Source organism: Anas acuta, chromosome 11 (genome assembly GCF_963932015.1).
Source record: "Anas acuta chromosome 11, bAnaAcu1.1, whole genome shotgun sequence".
Classification (NCBI taxonomy): Eukaryota; Metazoa; Chordata; class Aves; order Anseriformes; family Anatidae; genus Anas; species Anas acuta.
Genome location: NC_088989.1, coordinates 21,470,577 through 21,498,423, shown reverse-complemented (window position 1 = coordinate 21,498,423; position 27,847 = coordinate 21,470,577). Strand labels below are relative to the sequence as shown.

The 27,847-nt window shown below is 34.0% G+C and overlaps 1 protein-coding gene and 1 long non-coding RNA gene across 19 annotated transcripts in view; both read left to right on the top strand.

Moving 5' to 3' along the window:
- The window catches only part of ERC2 (ELKS/RAB6-interacting/CAST family member 2), a 556,650-nt gene that overhangs the window by 438,098 nt on the left and 90,705 nt on the right, over positions 1–27,847 (top strand). For 2 of the 18 annotated variants that reach the window (XM_068694082.1, XM_068694081.1), the window contains exon 19: positions 1,234–1,299. The exons of the other annotated variants lie outside the window; for them this stretch is intronic. In XM_068694082.1, the coding sequence (XP_068550183.1) occupies positions 1,234–1,260 (27 nt within the window). In that variant the 3' untranslated portion in view covers positions 1,261–1,299. The remainder of the gene's footprint in view (positions 1–1,233; positions 1,300–27,847) is intronic. 18 annotated transcript variants of the gene reach the window in all.
- On the top strand, positions 20,787–23,796 carry LOC137862252 (uncharacterized). Its single transcript, XR_011100140.1, has 4 exons — positions 20,787–20,889; positions 21,002–21,060; positions 21,845–22,037; positions 23,419–23,796. It is a non-coding gene; the product is annotated as an uncharacterized lncRNA (long non-coding RNA).

The window sequence follows — 27,847 nt, the reverse complement described above, 5'->3', positions numbered from 1 at the left end:
TATGCAAGACATCTATCTTAACATCTGGTTTTTAATAACAGTTGACATCTGGGAGCTCTTTTTTGTTCCAAGAATGGACTAGGAACAGTAGTGATACTGGCAGTGTATATTTTCAAGCTAAAATTCCTGTCTGTTTCAATCATAAATAATTACTACTCATTTTATTTGCTTTTTAGATTTAATTAAGTGCCAGCAGTACGTTACACCAGCTAGCTCTCAGAGTTTTGAAACTACAGAATGTCATTTTTTATGTTTCTAAAATATTAATGAGTGATTTCTGAGGATATCTAAAATGATAAGTTTTATTTGATTATGAGCTGCTGAGTGCACATGCTGTGCACCTCTGTTCTAGAAGCTTGATATCGCATCAGAATTTGGCACGCTAGAATTATATAGTTATATGCATTGACATCTGTGTGTACATACATAAAGCATCATTATAAAAAGTGTAATCTTCAGTAAACATACCAGTGAAGGACATTTCATTCTCTTGATTTAGTTCAAGTTTTACATTTTGTTCTCTTTAACTTCAAGTTTACAATGAATTTAAAAAATGCTCTTCTCCCCTTGAGCATATCTACAGTAATATAATCCCTTTTAAAAAACAATTCCATAGAATTGTTATGATTTTTGTATTGCCATTAATGTTATTTAACATAAAAATTGCAAATAAATAAGTGATCTTAATGATTCAGAAATGGAATAAAGGACAGAATCTGACAATGTGTAGTGTTTAACATTCACTTAAAAGATAGATTTAATTGATAGCTTATTAGAAAAGTTTACTTCACTAACAACAGATTTTTCTGATTCTTCAGCAGTATATTTGTCATTTAACCTAACAAAATGTAAGACAATTTGATTATAGTAATTACTTCTTTGTTTACTTATAAGTTTTAATCTGTTTCTGCTGCCAGTGTTGGTTTGAATTTCATGCAATTAAAAACTAATATTTTAATATTTAATCTAATAATCTACTTCCTACATACTGTTTTAACTGGGTGGGAAAAATATTTACAGCATTGTTGGTTTTTGGTTGCTATAGATGCAGATTTTTGTGTAGGTAACACAAATTTGTTCATTTGCTTTTGCTGACTTATATTAAAAATAAAACAAACATGTTTTTAACAGGCAAGAAAGGTGTATTTTATATTCACCAAAGTAACTAACCTTTTCTTTTTTCATTCCAATGCTAACATCTTCTCTGTGCATCTCCTAATGTCTGGCACACAGGATGATGAGGAGGGTATATGGGCATAGCCGTTCCTATAAACCAAAGTTCCAGTTTTATTTTGAGGGGTGAGAAACTCTCTTTTCTATCTTTTGAACTGCAGTCTAATTTGTATTGTTTTATTTTAAACTGCATGGAGCTGTGTGTTTCTTAACAGGTGTGTTTGTGAACCATGTGAAAGTGTTTTTTACCTATGCAATTAACAATGAGAAACTGTGTGACTGTTCAATGGTCTAAAGCTTGATTTTTATCATACGCTACTGTGGATAAAGATGTAGGTAGGTCTGAAAGTTTAAAAGAAGTGTATTTGTTTCTGTTCGTAACTGTATAAACAATTCCTTGTGATCAGGAGATAAGATTTGCTTTAAATTAGCATTAAACTTCTCTATCATCAAAAATCCTGTAGAAAGAAAACTGTAATATCTTTGCAGAATGAATATGAAAGGTTGATACTTAAGAAGATTTGACACAGATTATGGATACAGTTTTACTGGAATGTAGTTTATAGTATGCACGGAAAAAATATTAAGCTAAAATATTTTTTTGAAGTTTTAAGATAAGAGATAATGCTTAATAAGGAAAGTATAACCTTTCTGTGGATGACTAGCATCCATGGATTAATTTGGCTGTGATACAAAAGTGCAGCTTATTTTGTTTAAGTCTCTTTCAATTATGAGTAAATACTCTGTTGTCCATTTGTGTCAGTTACTGATTAGTGTTTATCCACTTTTTTTTGGTGCTTGCCTTTGATGCTCTAGGTAGTCTCAGGTAGCTCATGATTACTCTGGTCTCTTAACATTGTTAACGACAGTGTAAACACATCACTGGTGCTTCACTCAGACAATGTTGCTCACGCCACTATCTTTTACTGGCACAATTCTATTTGCTATAGTGGGACTGTTCAGAGGAGAAAAATCTACTCACATAAGTGAATATTAATAGCGCTGATGTGTTATTAAAGCTGTTAACTTTATTAAAGTTATTAACTTTACTCTTTATATCACTTTGCCTTTGACAACCCAAGCTGAAGACTGTATGATGTGTTTTGTTTCCAGTGATGTTATAAGCCATGTTTCAGGCCAGTCATTCTAGACTAGAATAAAATCTCCAAAATCATTTTTTGTTCTTATTGGTAACATTTTTCTTTTTAAAAAAACCTTTTATATACCTGCTGTTTAGCATAGTTGCAAGATGATGCAAAATTATTGATATCCATGACAAATAATTTGAATTTTGTTTAAAAAAATTAAGCTGTTGAAGATTTCTGTCACAGGGAAGTTTAAGATCCCACAACTGGGAAATAAAATAATGACAATTGTGATACCATTAACGTTTAAAAGAAAGCAATCTTGGTTTATCGGAGTATTGTTATAAACCTTTATATATATATACATATACACACACACACACACACACACACTTTCTGATTTGGCTTTAAATGTCATACTCATATAGGCTGTATGTATAGATAACCTCTGAGTCTGGACACGTGTTGCATGTGGAAATAGTACAGAAGGATGTGACTCATTCTAACTTTTTTTAGTTACTTTCTTCTTTTCTGAAAATAAGCAGCCTTAAAAAGAATCTGGAATTATTTTTCACATAAAAATGTAAAAAAGGTTTGTGGGTTTTCTTAGTGTTGTGTTTTAAGTAATTAGCAAGTTCTGTTAACTCCAGCTGCATGATATTTTAATGGCAGTTTATGGTGTTATTTAAAAGCAATGTAATTTTCAGTTGTTTGTCAGTCTGTTTGGGTGTGGAGAGCAAATTTTTGTGTATTTTCCAAGCCTAAATATATTTCTAATTTAAAAACAGACATTCCTTTCTGACTCTTTTGTTCAAATGCCAGCATAATTTATCTGGTATCATTATATACCAGACACTCAACAAATACCTTTTTTTGCTGTTTCTTTTCAAGTGAGGGAGCCCTGCAGAAGTCGTGTAATCAGTAGCTTGTAGAAAGCAGCCGGTCCTCTGGACTGCGCTCATGGGTAGACCTGTCCTTGGAGGTGGAACAGCCATCACTCAGTGTGGTAATGGCTATCACAAGGTGAAAATTCACAGCATAGGCCTCCTTCCCCATTTGGAAATAAATAATTTATAAGCCTTTCTGAAAATAGATATACTGAATTTCCTCATGTTCTTTGTTAAAATCTGTTGAGTGCATCTTTGCATTCAAAGTGCATCTTTGAATTCAGCAAAGCTGAAATGAATGGATAAATGTTTCTATTTTGCACAAGCTTTATAGCGAACAGCTTGATTTGGCTCTGTGAGCATAGTAGTTTGCATCTAGCTAAGCAGTGGGGGCTGCTCAGGTAGAACTGAGTTTCTTGGCTCTTGTATTCAGCCAGAGGAAAACTGGATTTAGTTCTCAGGAGTATTCTTTAGGAGTCCAAGTTATGACACAAACTGCTTTCCAGTTCTTTATCGCTGCTTTTTGATGCTTGAGCACAGCAGGAGTTAAAAATGACTTGATTGTACAAAAACTCTATAATACTTTCTGCCACATAGACTAGAGCTTTGATATGGTAAAGGAATTGTAGCTCTGGATAATTAGATTATTTTATTTTTCCACTTGCAACTGACATTGACAATCAAAAGGCTGATAAAGTTGAATCTTGCAGATTCTACAGTCTTTGTAAAATACACATTTTTTATCATCTGTTTGCTTTCTACAAAGTCTGTTGTCACAACTTGCTATGTGATATTCTTTTTAGGATACATTTTACAATGCTATCATTATAGACTGAAAGGAATGGTTCCTGACATTTAGTTTTGGAACACGAGCGATATATTTTATTTATGTGGGAGAGGAAAACACAATTTTAACAATGATTTAATTTTTGAAATATTTGAATCAAAAGAATGTGGATTTCTAGAAATAACTCATTCACCTTCTTTATAATCCCCTTTTTTGCTATAATTTTAGTCACACATTTCAAATTATATATACTATGAATGCAGCAGTTCCATTATGACACAGAGTGTGTCAAGATGTTTGTTTATGAACAAAAGTATATTCATGTTCTATTGGAGTCTCAAAACCACATTTATTTTGTTTAAAAAAAAGTGTACAAAGTGTAAAATGATTTTTAAAACTATCAAGAGGCAAAAAAAAATTAATTTTAGCTACAGTAGTGTAAAATAAACATTATGGTTTTGAAGTGGTTTCTCTCTGAGATTCTTTATCTACTGAGTGAAAAGTCAGAGTATTTTTCTTATTAGAAGCTACAATATATGAAAGTTGACATCAAAATGAATGTTTCAGTTACTTATGATCATGACCTTGCATTGTAAAAATTTAAAAAGATAGTATTATCCTGGAATTCTTGTAGTAGTAATGAGTACAGGCGTTACTCATTTAATAGTAGTTTGATGAAAATCTTAAAAATCACCATAATAATTAATTAATCACTCACTCTGAATTCATACTTGTATATCCGATAACAAAATTTTGATCATTCAAGAATATTTTACTAGCTGGAAAAAAATGCACACTAGAGCATGACAGTGGAAACATATAGAAATTTTTGTGATGTGACATACTAAAAAAAAAAGAGAGAGAGAGAAGCACAGACATGAACTTAATGTGTTTTGGAGATGATTCTAAAACACATCTTTACCTAGTATGACTCTTTTTATTTATATTCAAATGAACTATGCTGATGGCTGTATCAGACACTGTCATATTTTGATACTTAAGTGAGTACTCAGCTCACTTCTCAGGCCAAAAGAGCCCTGGAACAAAGCCAGTACCCTCCCCGTTCTCTGCCTCTAAGTGGTGCCAGGTAATTAATTCTATGCTTTTTATATTGTGAAAATATATTCACAAGGTTTAAGGTAGCAATAGCAATAGAGGGAGATTTACATACAGTGAGTATTCTGCAGCTCAGCTGTGAATTCCTCTGTCTATTTTTCTGAAGATGAGAAGTTGTGCTTTTATTTTTAGTTAGCTCTGAAGTGGCCCAGCAGTTGGATCTGGTGATCCTTGAGGGTCCCTTTCAACTGAACTGTTCTGTAGTCTAGTCTAGTCTACTTTCATCTTTTTGTGTGTGTGTGGGGGGAAATTAAAAAATGGTATCCTTCCTTGTTAGGGACTTCCTTTAGGCAAGCTTTGCGCTGCTTGTTAAAGGAATGCATAGAGCCTCTGCAAACTTTGGATATTATTCTTCATCTATTCTCACAATAACCTCTAAAAACTTTTAAGATTTAACAAATTTATTTTCAACACAACATTGTGAAGTAAAGTTTTGTTATTTAAGGTGGGCAAGCAAGAGAATGATTTGCTATTGAATTATCAGGAATTTTTATGGGATTCTCAGGAAATGAACTTTAACTGTTTCAGATCAGACTCAGCAAGTCCATTCTCCTTTCAGAGGGTTTTCTGAAAACCCTCCTAGCTCTTGAAGGCCAGTTTTACTCCTGCTGCAGATGATCTTCCCTTGGCCAACACACTGTGTTTTCTTCTCTGAGCATCTTTGCTAAGTGAGGGAAATAACATTGTATTGGCTCAGTGTACTGATTGACTTTTCTTTCCTTGTAAATTCATGACGGGTGTGTTGTTGTTGTTTTTAATTCAGTAGGTTGTTTACATTTAGCTTTTTCAGTGTCTTGCTGTCAGAGAACTGTAAATATTTGCTATTCATATTTTTTGAACACTACCCTATTTTATAATTTGTCATTATACATTCAAAGTATCTTTTTAAAGCAGGCATGAGATTCTGCTTCTTAATATTTTCAGATTTTGGATGTTTGTCATGGATGAATTTATTTTTATTTTAAAATTTACTTCTATAGTTATGAATGGAATAGATACATCATTTTAAAAATGTAAAATGTAAAGTTGTAAAATGCAAATTTTCCCTTCATGTTACTTTATTTACATGTTTTGATACAGAAATAACATCAAACAGTTCTGGAAGTGTCTTCAGGTAGGGTGTGGTAGAAGTAACTGTTAATTTTCTTCGCACCTTCACCTTTTATATTGAAAAATTTCAGAAAAAAATAACTACAAAGACTCTCTGTGAAAATCCTTTGTGATTAAAGAAGGCATTTTCCATTTACCAGATATACTGTGGGTTGGCAACTAGCCTAAGTGTTGCTCTGAAGTGTCAATCTAATTCTTCTTAAGAGTCTAATTGTTTATCATGTTGTTTCTGAAAACAAGAAACATATAGTTGCGTGAAACATTGATTCCATTAACTCTATGTAATTGGCCAAGGATAAGCTTAGATAAGCCTTTTTCTCAGTGATAAACCACTCAATTTGAAGTGCTGTTTGTGTCTGGTATTGGCAAAGTTCAGTTCTTTTGTCTGTGCACAATATTAGCATGAACAGTACTGAATTCAAAGTGGCCTGATAGGTGTGGAGAAAAAAAAATATAGGCAGTTTTCCCTGTACCCTTAAGCCTGTGTAGACTGCAAGACACTATTAATTACTTTTAACATAAGAAATTTTGTTTCATTTCAATTGATTTTTTTTAATGGTTAAAAGTCTAAAGCATAATTAAGGTCCTAGAAACTTTAAAGAAAAGCAGGTGCTACCCAGATGAAACATCGATGTGTCCAAATATGAGAAAAGCTGAATTTTAAACACACAGAGACTGTAGAATCCAAGTGCTGGGTTGTAGTATAAAACCCGGTCAGGGGAAGAGCTTCAGTCAGAACTTGTGCCTTTTAAACACGAGGCAACCAGTTGTGAGACATACACTTCAGAGGTGTCACTGCTTTGGACCTGCAGTTTGTAAGAGATGAGCACTGTAAGAGATGGCTTTCGAATTTCACATTTTGTCTGTCACTGATATTGAAGTACTGAACCTATACCAGATTTGGGATAGAATTTTAGTTTGAGGATTTTTTTATTTTTTTAATTTGGGAACAAAATAAATGATCTCTTTTGAATTTGTTGTGAGTTTTGAATATAACTAATTTGAGAAGTAGACCACTCTCAATTTGTGTATTGCACTGCAGCCAAAGGGCATCTTCTGCTCTCAGAATTTGAATCCAAAGAACACTTAAAATACCAAAATGCTTAGCTTCTGAACTTGTTTGATTTCAAATCTAATTTTGTACTGGCTTTATAGTCTTATTAATGTTCTTTTAGGTACCATGCAGATAGTCTCATGCAGTCAAAAGTTTTTTCCAAGGCCATTAAGTAGTACTCCACCTGGGTGAGGATAATAAAGGCTGGTCCTCTAATTATATTTAACAAAAATTAAAAAGCTAAAAATCACAAAAACTGTTTTAAACTTTACCACTTCAGTGCTCAGATACTACAGAAAAATGGCATGAAATGATGGTGGAACTGTAGAATGACAGGATGTGTTGTAAGGTTGTAAAGAGGTTGTTGTAAGGTTGTAATGTTGCTCATTAAGGGGCAGACTAGGTGTTTGGGGAAATCTCGTCAGCCAGAGATCTGGTACCACACGTAGATGCACAAGTTAGGGCTTGTTAGAAACAGGATCCCTTCCCTCACCTTTACGAAGGAAACAAAAGAAAATCAGTAGGCAATGATAACTTTAAAAAAAAATAAGCTTATATAGTAGTGTGTCATGGGCAATTGAATCCATGTGACTTTCAGAAAATGAGATTGATGGCACAGCTGAGGTGAGCAGGTAGAAGGAAAGTGCTTGTTTTTTTTCATTCTTCTTCCTACAGACATGGCAAAAACAATTAGGACTTTGCCACAAATTGTCCATATGTGTCTGTAATACAAGTCCACGTGAAAACTGTTTTTACAGTATTTTGTTTGTTCAGTACTGTAGACTTTATTGTCAGATATGAAGTGAGTTATGCTTTAAAAGATGTTTAGGAGTGTTCAGACAAGTTGATTGTTTGTTATATCCTTAAAATAGGGATACCTTCACACCTGAAGCAAAAAGGGTCTAAATGTTGCATCTGACGGCAAGTGAAGGCTAATGTTTTTGAAACTAGAATCATAAAGCTTTTTTTTTTTTTTTAATTTGGATTTATGAGCTGAAAAAAGTAGTCTGTAATTTTAAAACTTTGCCAAGTAGTCATGATGGAGTCACTCTGGCAGCAGTCGCATTCAGTAAAAAAGTAAAAACCTTTAAAGCAGAAACTCTGTACAGAATGGGTGGACGAGTAAAGCTTCTCAATTATTTCTCAGGCAAATGTTTACTGTTCATTTCTAGCTATTGAATGTTTTTTTTATGTGTTTACAGGGAAAATAAGGAGAAAGCTGTTTTAAAACAAATGTGGTGCCTCACTTTGTCTTTCTTGAGATGTGATGAAACAGCTTTCTCTTACAATGTCCTTGCTAATAGCAGTATGAAGCACAACAGCATTTGATCATGTTGCTATAGAAGGATATGTTTAAAGACATTAACTTTCAGCTATTGTTCTGCTTTATATTTACATCTTGTTCAGTAAAGATTTTTTTTTTCTTTTTAATGTTTGGATATTCTGTTAAGCCTGTTTTGGAAAATAGCTTTGGAATGAGTCTCAGTAGCATGCAAAGCAATGGAAAAATAGGGAGCATGACTGTTTGCAGTGTTCATTTCAGTTCTCTCATCGAAAATACTAGCTGTATGCTTGATTACCTAAATGGGTGTTGCTCCACTGACTGGAGCCCAAGGGCATTTTGGATTTGTGATTTTTTTGAACATAATTCTTGTGTTATTGCAGCTTGGTTTTTACTAAACAAAAGGAGGAACCTCCTAGGAATGTTTGTTTTGCAAACTATGGACAGATCTGTGACTACTCTTCTTCTTTCTTGTTAAATACTTTTATTCATAATGTAAGATGTTTAAAGTTGTCACTTTAACTCAGAAATTGTATATTCATTAAAAAGTTACCTTTTTTTTTTTTTTTTCCTTAATACTACTGCTAGTACCTTCAGGTACTAGCTACCCACAGTTGAAGACAGAGGGTTTTCAGTAGAAGTACATAGTTTATTTAGCTGTATCTGTTTTGTTAGTCTTTATTAATTATATAGTGGAAATAAATATATGACATGCTTGACCAGTGTAAAACTTCTGTGCTTCCTACTGAATGGAAGATCAGTGAAGATGATCAATACTGTTCTTTTGAAAAACAACAACAAAAACCTTGTTACAACTCTGCTTTGGCCAAATACATTACAAAATTAAGGCCAGCACCTGAGACACTGGGCCCACTGAATTCAATTAGTCTTGTTATTTATTTCACAGAATCACAGAATCACAGAATTTCTAGGTTGGAAGAGACCTCAAGATCATCGAGTCCAACCTCTAACCTAACACTAACAGTCCCCACTAAACCATATCCCTAAGCTCTACATCTAAACGTCTTTTAAAGACTTCCAGGGATGGTGACTCCACCACCTCCCTGGGCAGCCTGTTCCAATGCCTCACAACCCTTTCAGTAAAGAAGCTCTTCCTAACATCTAACCTAAAACTCCCCTGGCACAACTTAAGCCCATTCCCCCTCGTCCTGTCACCAGGCATGTGGGAGAACAGGCCAACCTCCACCTCGCTACAGCCTCCTTTAAGGTATCTGTAGAGAGCGATAAGGTCACCCCTGAGCCTCCTCTTCTCCATGCTGAACAAGCCCAGCTCCTTCAGCCGCTCCTCATAGGGCTTGTTCTCCAGGCCCCTCACCAGTTTCGTGGCCCTTCTTTGGACCCGCTCAAGCACCTCGATGTCCTTCTTGTAGCGAGGGGCCCAAAACTGAACACAGTACTCGAGGTGCGGCCTCACCAGAGCCGAGTACAGGGGGACGATCACCTCCCTAGCCCTGCTGGTCACGCTGTTTCTGATACAAGCCAGGATGCCGTAGGCCTTCTTGGCCACCTGAGCACACTGCTGGCTCATATTCAGCCGACTGTCCACCATCACTCCCAGGTCCTTCTCTGCCTGGCAGCTCTCCAACCACTCATCTCCCAGCCTGTAGCTCTGCTTGGGGTTATTGCGCCCCAGGTACAGGACCCGGCACTTGGCCTTGTTAAACTTCATGCAGTTGACCTCAGCCCATTGGTGCAGCCTATCCAGATCTTCCTGCAGAGCCTTCCTACCCTCGAGCAGATCAACACACGCACCTAACTTGGTGTCATCTGCAGTACTATTGTACTATTGACTTGGTGTCATCTTCAGTACTATTAAATTTTCATTCAGATTGTTAGAGCAGTTTCTAGTGATTTGTTCATGGTTTTAGTAGAAAAACATCTGTGCATATATATATATAGATAGATATATATATGCATTCTCAAAGATATTTGCACAAACTAGCTGTCTTTTACTTTGCTCTGACAGGTATTTATCTTATCCTTGGTATTTATGAGACACCAAATAATCCCCATACCTAGCTATAGAACTTTATTATATAAATTCAATATTTTTTTGTCTGTCACTTGTGTGTTAGCTGTGTGAGTCAGGCTATTCTGTCTGAACTTTGGCCTCAGCTTCTTCATTGCAGGTGCAGAAAGTGTGCAAACAGTCTGAAAATGTAGCTGATGAACCGAATGTCAACGCTTTTGATGTAGTCGTCCTAAAGACAACAACTACAGGACCTGCAATCAGCAGTCTTGCTCTTTTTTGCTCTTCTATAATGAAAACAAATAACATTCTTGAGCAATTTTTAACACTGCAGAAAGTGAGAGAAGGCAGAATGTATTTTTACGGCTAAACTTTTTTTCAGAAATTATAGTTGTTGTAAACAGTTGATAATCAATGACTTCATGCTGAAATATAATCAAATAATCTAGACATGGTTTGATATCTAAAGATAAGCTGACGTAAAAAAGTAGTGAATATGTACTATGCAGAGAAATTATGGATTGCACTTCTACAAATACTTGTGTGAACATGTGAAATTGCTGTTACTTGTCTTAAAGTTTGTGAGCTTTGAGCAGATTTTTGTAAATATTAGAATAAGTGAATGTGGGACTGTCTGCACAGCATTCCTGTTGGAAGATGTTTCTGTTTGGAAGCAGAAATGTCAATTAAAGACCTCATGAAAAATCATATGAGTTAAGCTTTTAAAAGTAAACGTTTATAATTGAATACTAAAGTAGAAGGAAAGCAAATGAACAAACAACAACAAAAGCAAGAAACTGTAAAATTTGAATAATCATCATATTTATATAAGTTACACTGGAAAGTTTATGAAAAATACAAGAGGAAATGTGTCAAATGTTTATAACAATTTAGTATTTATTTTTAATAAAAAATCATATAGCTATTTAGTTACAACACTTATAGTACTGACCTACTTAACATCAATGAAATACCAGTTGTCATTGCACACATCTGTTGATTTTCTCAAGTTAAAGCTTTGATAGGTGATGACTGCTATCATAGTTATCCAGTCTTACCAGCCACAGGGTCTAGAGCCAGTTTTGAGACACTTCCCTGTCTCATACTTCACATTATTCTGTCTGTGGTTTCTAATGCAGATTGGTTGTAGACTGTGGTTTCTAATGCAGTTTGGTTGTAGACTGTGGTTTCTAATGCAGATTTTCAGATCACACACATGCAGTAAAAGAAACATCCCTACAACTTCATCTGGGTGTGGTGAATTGAGCCAAGCAATGAAACTGACAATAAAAAACACCCCAAACATTTGGCTGTTTCAGGAAGTGCATGCATGCTGCCTCCATAGCCATTCCATTTTTCTGTCAAAGAAAAAGTATTGAGCCATATTGGATTGTTCAGAGGCTTGAATTTAAACAATGAATCAGTGGCTGGAGCCACTAAATTGTTCTTTAATAGTGTAATACAGAAGTCTAGGGAAAGTATTTATTCATGTAATTTAAGTAAGTTCAGTATAAAGTGTCTTGAGAACATCACTTAGATAACACTGAGCTATTTGTGTACTTGAGTGATAGTAGCAAATGTTTATGTAATAGATTAGAAATAATTAAGGAATGCTTACCTGTTAATAATCCCAATTCTGCTACATTGTCCCACACTAATTATGTATCCATATGCATTTGTTGTTGTTTAAACTCAGATCTTTTTGACTAAAATGAGCAAGCTATTCACTTGAACAGCTTTACTGAAAGATTTGAAGGAGTAGCAAACTTGGAAGGGAAAGGGCTAGGCATCTGGAATCTCTTTCATCGGCATACCCAGTTATAGCTGAGGGTATCTGTCCACAACCTTAGGCCATGGGCAGAATTTGGGTGTTTGTTACATTTTTTTCTGGTATAGATTGTTACCCTCCCAGATCTATCAACAGAAGAAATCACTCCCTATCAACTTCAAGCAAACTGAGCCAGTTTAATTTAAGTAGTGATGAATGGGTGTGAGCAAGCCTGTTTATCACTACATGGTGTGGACTAGAGGGTACTTTGACATGGTTCTTTCAGTTGGAAAGTGTGTGGTAACATCCAGTTGATGGTTAGTGAAGAACAGCTAGTGGCAGTAGCATCCTCAAGCAGAAAAGCCCAATCTAGAAGAAAATGGTGTCCATAAGGTAAAATAAAAACACCCTTACTGAAATTACTTTATCTTAAAGGCTCCTGCACCAATTTATATAATCAGGTTATTAAAGCATTTTAAACGAAGCCAGTGCAGTCTTCTCACTTAACTAATCAGAACCTCTTTGTTAGTATAGCAGGTATTTTTGCCAGGTGCAAGCATGAAGGTCAGTAATATATAATACTTTCCATTTTATTTAAGAACTGTAAGTTCTGGAAAACCAGTTCTATGAGTTCTCCAGTTCTTCTTCTTCTTCTTCTTCTTCAAAGAAAAAAAAAAAAAAAAAAGAAAAAAGTTTGGATAGACTCTGCAATAAGGTAAGGAAGGACTGATAAATTAAAAGCCTGATTGGTTTTGCCACACATCATTCTAGGACCTTGAAATGTGTTAGGTGATAAATTTCAAACACAGAAATTTTTTATAAGAAAACTTAAATTCTATCTGTAAGTATTTATGAATTACTACTGTTCCCTAATGCAATTGATACCTAAATCTTTATTTGTTAGAGCCATCAAAGAAGCACGCATTCTTTGTGTTGTGTTTTACATCTGTTGACCTGGCTCCTGCATGAGTTTTTCATGAGTGTTCATTTTAGTTCTAAGAATGTGGATAGGGTCAAATGTAAACACTGAGGCAAATTTTTAATGATTTAGGAATTATATAACCTAGAATGATTTTAATTATGGCAAAAGCTTTACGTCTGACTCTGCGTTGGTTCTGTACCCCATAGGAATTTATACCTGTGTAAGTAATAACAGTGTTCTGACTGAATTGTATTCAAGCCTTTTAGGTGGAAAGTGTTCTGAGATTGCTTTTGTATGTGTGTGTAAGTGATTATTCTCTCCTAACTGGATTGATTGTGGAGTAAACTAAATGTAAAGGTGAAAAGCTTTACTTTTTTTTTTTTTTTTTTTTTTTAATAATAGCTCCTTTTCCAGTGTTGCATTTCCCTTCAGTATCATGCTACTAAAAGAATTTTTTCCTGACTCTAAATTTTCTTTTCTGCCAACTCTATGCTGACTTAAATTTTATTATTTAAATCCATGGTTAGATTTAATGAAAAAACACACTATTTAACTTACCCTTACTCTTACCCTTTCTGAGGATTACAAAATTGTTGAGAAATTTGCATGGATCCTGAAGTACTCCTTTGTGAAATATTTACCTGTGGTAGGTCAGCCTTTTAAAAATATAAAAAACTGCTTCAAATCTCTTTGCTGTTTTCTTCCAGATTCCTTTATTGAAGTACATTCAGTTTTTGTTTTTGTTTCTCCAACTTTTACATGATGGTTTTTATTAATCTTCTAGATCTTTTCCTGAATTGTAAATTTGCTTAATTTCTAAAGTCAGTGGCAGAAACTTTAATAAGAAATCATCTTATCATCAACTGCTGTGCAATAGGGCTGTTTTACAGTTTGAATGTTACAAATCAATTTATTATGAGACTTGTAATGTATTTCTTGTGCATAATTAATAGATTGGAAAATACTTAGAACTTGAGTTGACATTCATTTAAAAAAAATGATAAAAGCTCAAAAAAAACCCTGCTAGTAGGAATAGTTTTAGAATTGAACCTGTCAGCCAAAAACAAGACAGCAACTGATTGTAAGAGATTTTTTTTTTTCTTACATGCCTTTTAACTGTTTCTTAAGTTCTCTAATTTTTTAATTAGAAGATGTAAAGACTACTATGTCCCTTACAGTGTCTCAGAGCACCTTGTCTTCAGGTTTTATAGAAGCAAATGTAAATTAGTAAAATAGTATGTGAATCTTCTGCAGATACAGTTGTCCTCTATATACAGATATAGAGGAAATCTTGTAAAAGTTTTACCTAATGGTCCTTCAGTATAAGACTTAGGAAAAAAAAATCTCCTTTCTTTCCTTCTTGAAAGCAGAATTTATTTTAAGGCAAGCTGAGTGAGAACCCTGCCTTTGAGGAAAAAAATACAGGGAAAAAAAACATGAGCCCTCTAGGCATAGTTAACTGCTGTTAGCACCAAGATAAAATGAATAGTCAGCTTTACTTTTACCAGTGTACTGTTTTCTCTTGAGGATTGATAGGTTTAGATGTACCGATTCTCTCCTTGACTCTGTCTGTCAAACTTTTATCTGATCTTGAAGTGTTCAAAAGCTGCATGTGTTGCAGGATTTCAGCAAACTTGGTCTTACAGGTTTAGCTTAAATAGTTTCCATTTTGTCATATTTGTCATATGGGTGTACCACAAAGAGTGCTTGGTTTTAGCCGTAGTGCCTTGGGTGGTGGTATGCAGCAAGTAACGGAGTACTGGGAATAAAGAAAAATCCTGAAATGAATCCCTCCAGCTATGGGCCAGTTGAGAGGTAGAGAGACAGGATGTGAAGTAAAACCAGTATGTCTCCCTTTGATCAAAGGATAGATTCCCCACCACCACCCAGCAGTGGTGTGTGATGTACTTATGTGATTAACACATAAGTACATTCTCTCCTAAACAGGTAGATTGGACAAAACTAAGTATCTGCTCAACATGCTCAGAGCAAACTTTATTTTATTAACTACTGTTAGAATTATTTCAAATGCTGGGTTCAGATTTATGAAGTTATGTGATCTGATGCAGTTCACTACTAAATTGTCCTAGAATATAAAATTCTCAAAAGTATTGCTAAGCACCTGATGGAAAAGGATTTTTATTTTCAGAAAACAAGCTGGTTCCACAATTAAATTGGTACATATTTTTCAGTAGTGTATGCTTTCTGTATTTGGAGAAATTCATTAATATTTATCTGTACTATAAATTCTGTGGATGGTAGAACAACAGTGTAGGGTAGGGTCATGTGTGGTTTACTACATAAAAGGAGTTCAGAAACAGACTCAAACGGCTAAGACAGACTGTTTCTACCTCAGAAGTAATGAGGTGGGCATTTTTTCTAATAATGCATTTAGAAATCTTAGCTTTCTTATGGCTTCATCTTGTATTTTATTTATTGTGCCAAATACATTTTGCTGAAGAGAAAGCACATCAAACCACCACTGTCCCAAAGAACTTAGTGTGTGGTAGTGTACTAACATCAGTAAACTCTGCCCATTGACTTCTTTAAGGACAAAATTTCACACAAGAACTTTAAAAGTGGAGAGGATGGCAGCTATATGGTTCTCATTTTCATGACCTAAATCTAAAGCATTTCTTATTATTAAGCTATTAGTACGATCTTATCAGTGGGTCTCTTTTTAATGAGTAGCCTCACTTAGGACTTCCAATACATAATCTTAAGAAAACATTTACTCAAAATTATTTTTAACAAAAGCATTTCTGTGTGAAAGATAATTGAGCTATTTCTGTCCCATCAATCAGGATCAGCCACATATTATCATTCAGAACAGTCTGTTTCAGAAAATAGAGATCTGTAAGTAAGCAGTTTTGTTTTGTGAGGATTATTTTGTGTATGTATAAATATGACACATGCAGTTTCCTAGGAGCTTCATAAAAATAATTAAAGTATTTGTTGCCCATGTTGCACATCGTTTTTAATATCACGGTTGAAGTTTCAAAACATACAAAAATACATTGATTCTAAAGCAACATGAAATATATATATTTATAAAAAAAAAAAAAAACATAACCAAAAGAGATGTCAGTGAACATTGCAGAAATCAAATGTTCATTTGGCATCGAGAAAATAAAAACTTGATATCTTTAAAAACTGTAGTGGATATTGTCCTTGGAGTTGTCTTTTATGATACTGCACTGTGGTTGCTATAAATCATGTGCTTTGTTACTGGTGTTAGAATGCAATTTTAGCAAGCTTCAGTTTAGGAAATATCTTGTTTATCAACAAGTTACTTTTCCTTAGAACAGAAACCAGTAGTTGGAATATAAAACCTCCAAATCTGCAGGTGAGATGTTTGGCGATTTAATGTAACTTAGTGAGATGAAATAACACTGTTTTAAAATGATTTTTACTTACTCATTTTCTACATTATTTTTCCTACAAGGAGTGGGTAGAGTGTGCAGAACTTGCAAGAACCTAATATTCTCTTGGCAAATGTTTCAATGATTAATGATCAGGTAGTTCCAACACTAGTGTTTTTTAATGATGACAGATGAATAAAGGCTTTCTAGCAAGGAGGAAACAGGTGCTGAGGTGCAGTACAATTTATTGTCTGAATTTTGAGGCTTTTTTAATAGTAGAAAAGCCACTTTCTTCTTCACTGATTATTTATGTATTTATTTATGATGATATTAGCTAAAGACTCCATCTTCCGTAACATACTGCTCAAAGTTCTGTCATGATATAGGTTAACAAAGCCCATCAAGTATCTTGATGTGAGATCCTACTGCCAGTCACTTAGTACCTCAGCAGACAGGCACTATCCGCAATGTCCTCAGGGTAAATTCTTGTTTGCATTTCCTTTACAAAAAGCCTACAGTTGTTATTACACCTGCTGGTGTTCTATGTCACTGACCTCTCACCTAATGTACAATCAGGCGTTCTTTTTTAACATGCAATCTGGCATTCTGCCGACTAAATTAGGTTCATTTGTCATGTACTATCCTATCTACCAGCAAGCAAACTGGGGAAAAAGAGGTCAAAGTAGGGATTTTTCAAATGTAAATGTTTCCTGGAAACTGCTGTTGAAACTTAGGCATGTCATTCAAAATGCAAGTTGTCTCAAAATGCTTGCTGTCTTTCTTAGAAAACAAATTGTCTTTTGTAAGTACTTTTCTGAAAGTCTTTGCTATAGTTTTGAATGAAGTTGTTGCATGCGTATTTTTGTTGCAAAATATTGTTGCAAGCAATAAATAAATCACTGGGTGATATTAAAAGCATATTTTTCCCAGATGGTGCTTTGAAATACTGGAATAAAATGGAAAAAATTAGTTTTAAACCACTTACAGGAAGTGGGATCATGCAAAAGGCTGGTTTCATTTCCAAGTATATTGTTGCAATTGGTGCTTTTTTATTTGGGATGTGTACAAGTACATAATATTACATATATAATACAGTATGATATTAAGTGTATGTTTTGTCCCCTTGTATGTGTGGGTGGCTAATTTAATAACATGGGCCAACATATGGTGAGTGACAAAGTGAGCAGTAGATTCTGGTAGCCGGTGATGTTACCTCTCCTAAAATTTAATGTAATTAAGTCATTAAAGACAGTAAAACTTAATGTCATGTCCAGAGTTAGTAATAACGAAGGAAAAAGTTTTGTGTTGGTGATATGTCAGTTAGAAGGAAGAGATTGGTTGTGAAATTTGGAATTGGCTTTTTGAGCCTGAAAGTTGACAAAAAGAGTTCTTCAAACTTGTAATTTTTTATGAGATTGAGAGAGAGAGAGAGAGAGAGAGAGAGAGAGAGAGAGAGAGAGAGAGAGAGAGAGAGAGACTCATTGACCATGTGAATGTGTTTACAGGCAGGTGAGATCAGGAAGGAGCTGAAGAAGCAACCTCCCAAGTTTTAGCACTGGACTGTAGTTTGTTCCTTAATCTTTGGATAAAATCACCTGCAAACACAATTCCTTTACAGTGTCTTTGATGATAGATCATAATATCCTGCCCTACGTCCAAGTAATTTTTTTCCAAGTTAAATTCCCATCTGGTATCTAGTTTTTAAAAATCCTATCTGGTATCTAGTTTTTAGCTTGAGTAAATATGTCTAAAATAGGTGATCTTGTTGCTTCTCCTTACTTGCTTTCCTGATCATTATAGAGAACACAAGAATGTGACCTTTCTAATATTAATTAGTTTCAATTTCCCCAATAGCGGAGCCATGTTCTGTGATTTATTTCTGCATTTATTTCTTGCAGGCAAGTAAAAGTAGCACACTTTTACTTTTATTAAGTAATAAATTGTTAGATTAAAAAAAAAAAAAAAAAAGTTTTCAAGCTTAATAATACTGTCTTCTGTTTTCCAGTTGGCAAAGAATAGAGCAGAATTTTAACAGCCAGTATCCTTCTTTACTAGTCTGTCCAGACTAAAAGATGGTTAAGGACTGGTAATTGGAAGAACCTTAATTCCACTCCAAATGTATTTATAAAAATACATTATTTGTAAAAATCCATTTTATTGTTTTAACTCCAAACAGATGCATCGTAATTCCTGTTTGTCTACTTTGCTGTAGAATATGCAGAAATTTTTAAGAGAATCTTTTAATATAGAGTGTACAATATAAATTTACTCCTATGAAATCAGGAATGATTACAGTCTTATGTTGTGTAGCAGAGTAAGAATTTTGGACCCCCTATTGCCAATTTCCAAGGCAACTGCTGAAATGAGTCTTAAACTCTTGTTCTCACTTCAGCAATTTCTGGCAGAGGCAATGTCATATTGTATAGTACAGCTTGTATGATACCCAAAACAGGACAAAAATTTGGAAACAATGGGAGAATTTGGCATTTATTAATCTATAGGGCGTGCACATAGTTTAAATAACTTTATGATGTGAACATCTATGTGCTTTAGTCAATAATCAACAGTTTTGCAGATTTAGGAAAAAGAATTCCATTTTAAAACAAAATCAGCATGTCATAAAAAATATTGACATAAATCTGGAATGCAGTATGATATAACACACCAAGATTTTAAATTGCCAAATCATTTTATGCACTCTTTTTGGAAGACAAAACTCGGTATGTATATGCAGACTACAAAAGTGAATGAAACGTCAGTCAAGCATCAGCAAAGGTTTGCGCATGTATTTTAAAATGTTGTTTTCTCTAAATTACTGACTCACTGCACTTACATTTATTACCTTTTTGTTCTTTTTACAAAATGTCATTGACAACAAATCAATGAATCACATCTTTAGAGATGCCATGAAATAATGAACCTTTTGATGGCTGCATTTCTGTCATTTAAAACTAGTAAATTTCCCTTTTCTTTTGTTTTTCTTAAAACTGTATATTTGCATTACTGTGGTGTAAGAGATGTATCGTGGTAAAGAATATGACCAAAATGCCAGTACACCATCAAAGAACTCCCAAAGCTGAAAAAAATGTAAGAGGAATTGGTTCACCAGATTTAAGCTTCCTTTATGTCAGGACAGAAATCAGTCCTACCAAATTTCAGATCCAGGTCTGTAGTGTTTTCCCAAACATTTGCCACTTAGTAAAAAGAAGGACTGTTGCACAGAAGCCTTAAAAGTATAAACTCAGCTATTTTGGTTTTGTGGTTAGGACAGTGCTGTTTATTGAGTTTCCAGGTAGGAATCTGGCTAGGTTATCTAGCACTCAATAAATTACTGTACAGAGATTGAGCTAAAAAAAAAAAAATTACAAAAATAAAAATCGGGATGCTTACAGTGTCATCATGAGAAATTAGTCAACTAATCAGTCTGCTTATTTAAAACATTATAAAGAATATGAAATGGCTCCTAGTATAATTTCCCCTTTCTATAATAAACTGTTAATTTGCCATTCATATTTACAACAACTTCAAAGAAAACTCATGAATTGGCTTACTATACATTTTGTTGGTTTATTTTTATGTTTTCAAGAACACTGCAAGCCTAAAAATGCAAATATGTCATACCATTTGGATTAAGGATTTCCTAATATTTTTAGCTTCTGAATGCTTGAAAATTTGACATGCACTGAAACATAAATGTATCAGTGTTTGAGGTTGAAAGAATAAACGACATAGATCATTGTTTAGCAAATAAGATTTTTTTTTAATGTAGTATTTCATCATTCTGGCATGTTCGAGGAAGTTTGAATCTAAATTCCTTTGGTGAATTGGTTTGACTTTCTTGCCAGGGTCAGGGGATTGAGTAGTTGTGCCAAAGTTTTTTATTCATCCCTGTTTACTCAGAGAGTGACAGGAAGCTTTCAGAGTCAGTCATTCCAATCACTCATACCTGAACTGAACCCACATGAATGTAAATCCATTTGGCATTTACCCAACCCAAGTAATTTGCACATTTAGCTATATGGTTTCTGTATTTGTTGTAGGTGTAGTCAACTAGTGTTTATTATTTTGTGCGATTAGATAGAGCAGTAGCATTCAAAAATCTCTATGAGTCTGTGAAAAAAAGGAATATGTTATAAAGAACATACTCAGGAATAGTGCCTTGGTTTGCTTGCCATCTACAGTATGAGTAGAACACATGTGCTGGAGTATGTGTTAGTTAATGTCTCTTTAACTAGCTGTGTGGTATGAGGGCCAGCTTGATGAGGTGGAGCATGCCAGTTTTCCTTCCCAAAGGGTCTAGTTGTTCATATTGGCAGGAAGTTTTACTTACCAAAGTGGTTAGCAACTGGCAAAGTGAGTACATCCAGGTCTGAGGTATTCCTTACACACATTTCTTCATGGGAATTTCTTATGTTAACAAAAGTTATGCATGCAGTATGCTTAATATTTTGTTTTATTTATCAAGGCAAAGAAACAACTGTGTGAGTAAGGTCAATATACAGTAAAAGTTATTTTAGGTTGAAGGTGAGTACGTTGGTCCTTGTGGTTTGTTGTTTAAATCTTTAGAGATTTTGCATATTAGCAGCTATTTCCTGCAAGCAATAGCATTGATGTGAAATCCTAGAAGAATTTTTACTTTTCATTTTCTCTACCTTCCTTTTAGAGCAGAATGATACTCATCTTCCTAGAACTAGTTCATTTCTTAGTTGTAATATTTATGTTTGAAGACTTTTGTATTGAATGTATTAAAACTTATTATAATGTTTTAAAGAGTACACAAATCTCATTGATATGAAAACTGAATAGAAGTAGTTGAAGTTTCATATTTACCAAACTTGTACTCACTTCTCATCAGTACTAAATATAAAGCTACAGAAAGTCCTTGCTTAAGGTAGGAAGTTCAGGGAGTTCCTCTCATGGAGGTGATATATAAACGTGCTGTCCTCCAGTTGAGCTGCTTCCTTTTCACTACTGCATTCAATTTAGAGCATTATTTTTATTGAAATGGCATTTTTAGAGCAGTATCTGAAATCTTCTTCCTAAAGGAACATGCTTGTCCAAATAATGCACTGAACAGTAAGTTTTACTTCATTTTTATTTTTAAAAAATGTAGTGCAAATACAAACTAACTACAAACAACCATGTGCCAAATAACAGTTTAAAGGTAGCAAAAGTAGTTAATTAAAAAACAAATAAATCACTTGTTAATATTGTTATCAACATTAAGTTGACACCCCACCCACTTTTTCTTAAAGGAGGTTTCTGGTTGAACAATGTTGTATTTAGTAATTTGTGATCATTACAACAGCCTGGATGTTGAAAGACTGTCTCTATTGGTTCTCTGGAAGAGGTCAAAATGAATCACCTGTGGAACAAGGCCTTGTTTTGCCTCACAGCTGTTACTTCTAGTAAAGGAGAAGAAGACTTTGAAATAATGTTACTGCTAAATCCATCCTTTCACTTCAGTTGCAAGCTTTCCTGTATGTGAAGTTTAACTGCAGGTGAGTTATTTCCACAACAAGGCTTGTGTGTTAGCAGTTTTTAGAGCTGGCTAAGCATCCTGCTATCAGTGTTTTCTCAGTAGTATGACAGCAGCTGTTCTTTGATTGAAACATGCAGAAAGATGTGTTAAAGTCAGATAAGCATCACTTCTAAAGCAGCTTTACCTCCCAGTTTGCTCATCTTTGTAATGTGGCTAGTAGAAGGAACAGTGAAATTGAGCTTTGTAATTCGAGTTATAATCTTAAAAGATATGTGTAAATCTACCTAAAGAAATGTTTCACTTTGCGTGTGTTTGTGTGTATCTCTGCTTCTTGAGTCAAAATGCATGCATGACTTTTTAAATTAAAAAGCTCATGAAAGGAGCTTTTCAGACATCATTAAAGGTACTTCATTGTAGTTCTGAATGATTATTTCTTGTCATTCCTTATGATTATGGTTTGCCTTTTTGATGACTTATCATTATTTATTTATTTATTTTTTGAAGTGAGTTGTGGCTGGACAGCAGTAGTTTCTTTCAGCATAATTTCCAAAGCTGCTCTTATAAGACGACATTAGGCAGCAAATTAGTCCTCAAATACCTTGATTCAATTTTCACAGTTGCTGCCAAGTAGGCCTTCTTTCACAGGCTATTTTGTACTTTGTGGTACTTATAATTAACAATCACTTATAGTAACTCTGCTTCTGTATTCTGTACAGTGAAAAGTAATCCTTACTGATACAAATTAGTAATGAAGATAAGCAACATGAAAATGTACGTTAAGTTTTATTTTTAAAATGGTGTGAGCTATGATGGGTAAATAATTGTTTGTGAAATGATCCCAAGTGCTTTGTCAGGTACTGAAGATTTTCAAAGTATAAATAGGGCTAGAGAAATGCTCAGATCTGGTTTCTTCTGATCTCATTTGATTTTTGATTATGTACCATGAAGAATGGCATTCTTCTAAAAAGACAGCTCCAGCTCTTATGTCTGCTTAAATCCATAGGATGCCACTTAAATTACATTAGGAATAAATGGGTCTGGTAAGATATATTACCAAACAATAGAGATTGAAAACTCTAATCTCTCAGCTTTTAAGTAACTTAAAAATGTGTCATTGCTAAATTTTATTGCTAGGGAATTGAACCAGTAAATTTCTCAGCTAATCTCTAGACTGGATTTGACTATGATTGAGATTGTGTTTCTGTTCTAGTTCAATGAACATCAAAACATTTTCAAAATAATGAAACCTAGTATTGAGTTGCAGAAGCTCAGAGATTCAAACTGTTTTTCAATTGGCTCTAGCTAATCTCCTCAATCCGTTTCTCTATTGCATGTAAGATGCTAAATATATTTGGTATTTTACATTTACAGTACACTCAAACACTTTCTGTCTTTTGTAGGGAGCTGGATTATGCATCTTCATGAACTACCTGACGTCTATGTTGTCAGAAAATAACTGTTGCCTGTTGGTGTACATATACATAGTTTTGACCATTACCCCAAGAACATTATTAGATCTCAGAACCATTAACTCATGTATATTCTGTAGTCTGGGGTAAATTAATCTCAAAACTCAAACTTTTCTCTTATAGAATGGAATTTCTACAAACTTTATGCACTGTGTTACTTAGTGCTCACAAAACTGAATGGAAAGTAATTTAAAGTGTGCTCATTTTATGGAATCATTTAAATGGTGGGAGTTTGAATAAAGAGTTCTTCATTGGCTTTGATCCAAATGTGTCATAAGTAATATATTTAGCATAGCTTTCAAAAATACAAATAGGAGTTAATTTAATTAAAGCTCATTCAGAAATAAGAGGATTGTGCTTGACCACCAGTATTATTTTTTTTTTTTGAAAAAAAAAACACTAATGGAGAGAATTTAAGTCTACCGTCTACCTATCTGAAAGTACCGATTAACAATGCAGTAGGCAAAAAGACTGCATGCAGAACTATTATGAAAAGTTTGCTTTGCAGAATATACTCATAAGTAGAAAATTTCTTTACCCAATTGTTCCGGTCTCTGCTAATATCCATTTGGACAGACCTTTCCTGGTCTTGGTGCTTTGCACAAGGTAGATATGACGATTCATGAGAATAGTAGCAATAACTGTAAAGTTGCTAGTACTAACTAGTAGTGATAATAATACTAGGAGCCTGTCCTCTGTGTTGATGTTTGTTTCTACTAAGCTACTTTTTTAAGCTATGAGCTTTTTGTTTTGATGAGTTAGGGCACTTTGAGTACTCCAGTATGACACTTAACTGGAACATATCTATTTTATCTACTTGCAAACTGCTATGTGACAAGCTGCAGAGGACCAAATTAAAAATCTGAAGTAAAATAGTCTAGCTTCTTTGGTCCATTCTGTTCTGAGATTCAGAGACCCTGCTATCTTTAGAGAACTTTATAGCATAAAGAGGCTTTAGGAAGAATGAAAAGGGAGGAGGAAGGGGTGAACTTGAGCCCCTTTAGTTGGCAAATCTTGAGAAGGGTTTGGTGAAACACTGTAAGATCATTCTAGGAAAGAAGAGTTTACAGTAAATTTAGAGGGTATAAAGGAATTTTGCTTTATTTAAAATCATCCAAAATTTAGTTAAACTTGAATTTGTTTCTGAAAGAGGGTTCACTGTAAGTTCCAACCAATTAGCTGGATGAAAAGAAATTTGAACAGCTTTGTTTGCAAAGGGAATTTTCAGATTTATTTTTTTTCCCTTCATTGTTTTTAAACAGACACTGAAGTATTTTGGCACAGCTACATTCCTTGTATTCATTATCACTCTTTCTCTTTTCTTACTAGTAAATACTAGTAATTACTTCTCATATTAGTAAATGTAAACCAAGACATTTTTAGCCTCCGTGCTTTTCATTCAGGTTTTCAAACAGTGACAGTGACTAAAACAGTTCCGTCAGTCTCTCAAGAGGGTCAATTTATGCTTTAGCAACTTGCCATAAGTATAAAAATATAATTTTTAAAATTTATTTACTGGGGGCGTGTGGTCTGAGATGGGGCAAGAACTCCTTTTTGTTTTCTTTAACAAAAAGCAGCTATTCTAGCTTGAATCTTCATGGCATTCTTCTAAACAATAAATAGTTTTTATTTGAAATTGTAATTTAATGAAATAAGAATAAAGACATTGAATGGGGATTGCTATGTTGAGTACCATAAATCCATTATATGATAGAAAAAAGTGTAATGATGTTTAATTACATTTAATTTGTATTCCAGTAGTTAGAAAACAAAACAAAACAGTTTTGTCATATTTTAATCTAGAAAATAATTCAAATAATTATTGAATGTTAACATTCAGAGTCTGTTTGAAGAATTAACTGTGTTTTTTTTTTGTTGTTGTTTTTTGTTTTTTGTTTTTTAATATATATTTCCAAATTTCAGCCAATGTTAGACCCCAGTTTGGATGTTGTGTATTGAGGTTTGACAGTACTACCCAGTTTAGCACTGTGCCCCTGTGTTTTTTATAAGTGTGACAGAAGTCTTGAAAGGGTCTACTTTCATGTACTGTTTCTGGGCGTATTTGTAGCTGAGTAGCATTTTCTGGTAGGACTTCAGTTCAATCCATCTGAATTTCTGAAAACAGTTTGCAAAATTTTCACCTGATTTTTGGATCCAGCCCATATTTTGATTTAAATCTGCTAATCATTTTGCCTTACTGTGAATTGTAAGACTGACCCTTCAACTGTTCTCTGTTTTTTATTTTCCATGCTGTAAATAATATATGTATGTGTGTGTGTGTGTATTCTCAGTGGCATTGATATCACATTCATTTGCTTTTATCCTACTTGCTTTTTTCATGGTTAAAAATATTCATGACTTAAACTATGAAAATAAATGTTGACAGAATTGAAATGGCATATGTTCAAGTTGGTAGGATCATCTTTGAGCATAATTTTTGAACAGCATGGTACTTCGTTTGGAACACAAATCGGGGATTTTTGATGATTTATCAAAGTGCACAGTATGGAGGAGTGACTGATAAAAGACTTAGAGGCAGATGTGAGTCAGAACACAAGAAACCTTATGTATCATTGGTAAGTTAATACAGGCATCCCTTGAGGAAAGTGATATACTGTTGATTTTAAAGGTTAGAAATAGCATCCTGATGTATGTTAAGATACAGCTGCACAGACAGTGCAGACTGTGCACTGGTCCCTCTTTGTATGGCACAGGTAACATGACTTTAAGTACTGCCTGTACCCCAATTTCCCAAGTAACCTCTGCCATGGATTGGTGTGCACTGTTCTGATAGGATCAGTCCTACTGAAATAGAAGCTGACATTTCAGTAAGATCCTTAGAGCAAGGAAATATGATTACTCTATGCTTTTTGTACTACCTAAACTAATGACCACAGATTCACCCTAGTGTTGTGAAGATTAACAGCTCTTTCTTTCAGCATGTTATTAATTTCCAGCTTCTTACTAGGACAGGATTTTGTGTAATTTTTGTTGTTAATTCTCACAAGTTGGGACTCAGTAATAAAGATAAGTCTTGACTATTCATAGGTTTTCTCCTAAGTTACTTATTTTGTTGTTCTAATCTTTGTTTAATATAAAACAATAACAACAAAGTTATTACACAGATTTAGACCATTTTAGACCATTATCTTGTCAGGCCTCCCTCTCTCTCTCTCAAAAAAGGAGTGACAGAACTATTCAGAGTTTAATGCAGGTTTTCATACTTTATGGAGATGAAATGGTGAAACACACAATTTTACTCGGTGTAAAATTATTAGTACAGCACTACTTCTGACTAAAGCAAGAACAAAAAAGGTAGTCTTTTTGCTGCCATATTAGTGATATCACCATTTTCAGCTTCTTTTCAAATTATCGTGACATTTTTCTGGAAGGTAGGGTTCTTTACTTTCATATCTAACTTAGGTCATCATTTTCTTGATATTCTGCCTGTCCTAAAACTCTTCATTGTGTTAGTCTGAGTCAGTATGCTTTAAATTTTCCTAAACTATTCAGTAACATTCCTAGTTTTATTTGACTTTGTCTGATTTTACTCAAAATGAGGTGTCCCTTGAAGTGTCTTTATTCAAATCTACATCATTTAAAGGGTAGATAGATACTCCTCTGGATGACAGATGTTACAAAGATAAACTACCATCGCATGCCCTAATATTGTTTCTGAAGATGATTTATCAAGTGGTTGACAAAGCTTTTGGAATTAGCTTGTATTTATTTCCTAGTCTAGAAGGCTTTTTTATTTATTATTATTATTATTTTTTTTTTATTTATTTTTTAAGCCACTGGCTTGTCTCTCTTTCATTCTAAAATAGTAATCTCTACTGGTTCGTATAGGGAGATAAGACAGAGGTCTCTGCTTCCTGCGAGGTAGTTTTTCAAGTATGAATGCTTTATCTTTAAAGAATAGTAATGGGGACAGGGGGAAGTCAGTGGAAAAGATTTTCGGAAGTAAAATTTAAAAAATCTATTGCATAAGACATCATAAAATAATATTGTTGGCTACTTGGTGCTGTAGATGTTTTTTGTTGTTTTTGATTTTTTTTTTCTTGGAAACATTAGCTTTTAGTGATAAAAGATGTGATTGGTCATTTGATTAGCTCTGTTTCATGTTGAACACAACTAGAGTGTACTTAAAATAATTTATTCAATTGATATATGAGTTTCTCTTAAAACTCACCATTGTACTTTTGTCTGGAGTCAGTATGCTTTAATTTATATATACATATATATATTAATTTCAACTTAATTTAATTTTAATATAACTTTTAATTTCCCAAAATGCTAAATTTCTAATTTAAAGTTCTTGGAAATAGAATGTTTTCTATATTACTCTCAATAATTAATT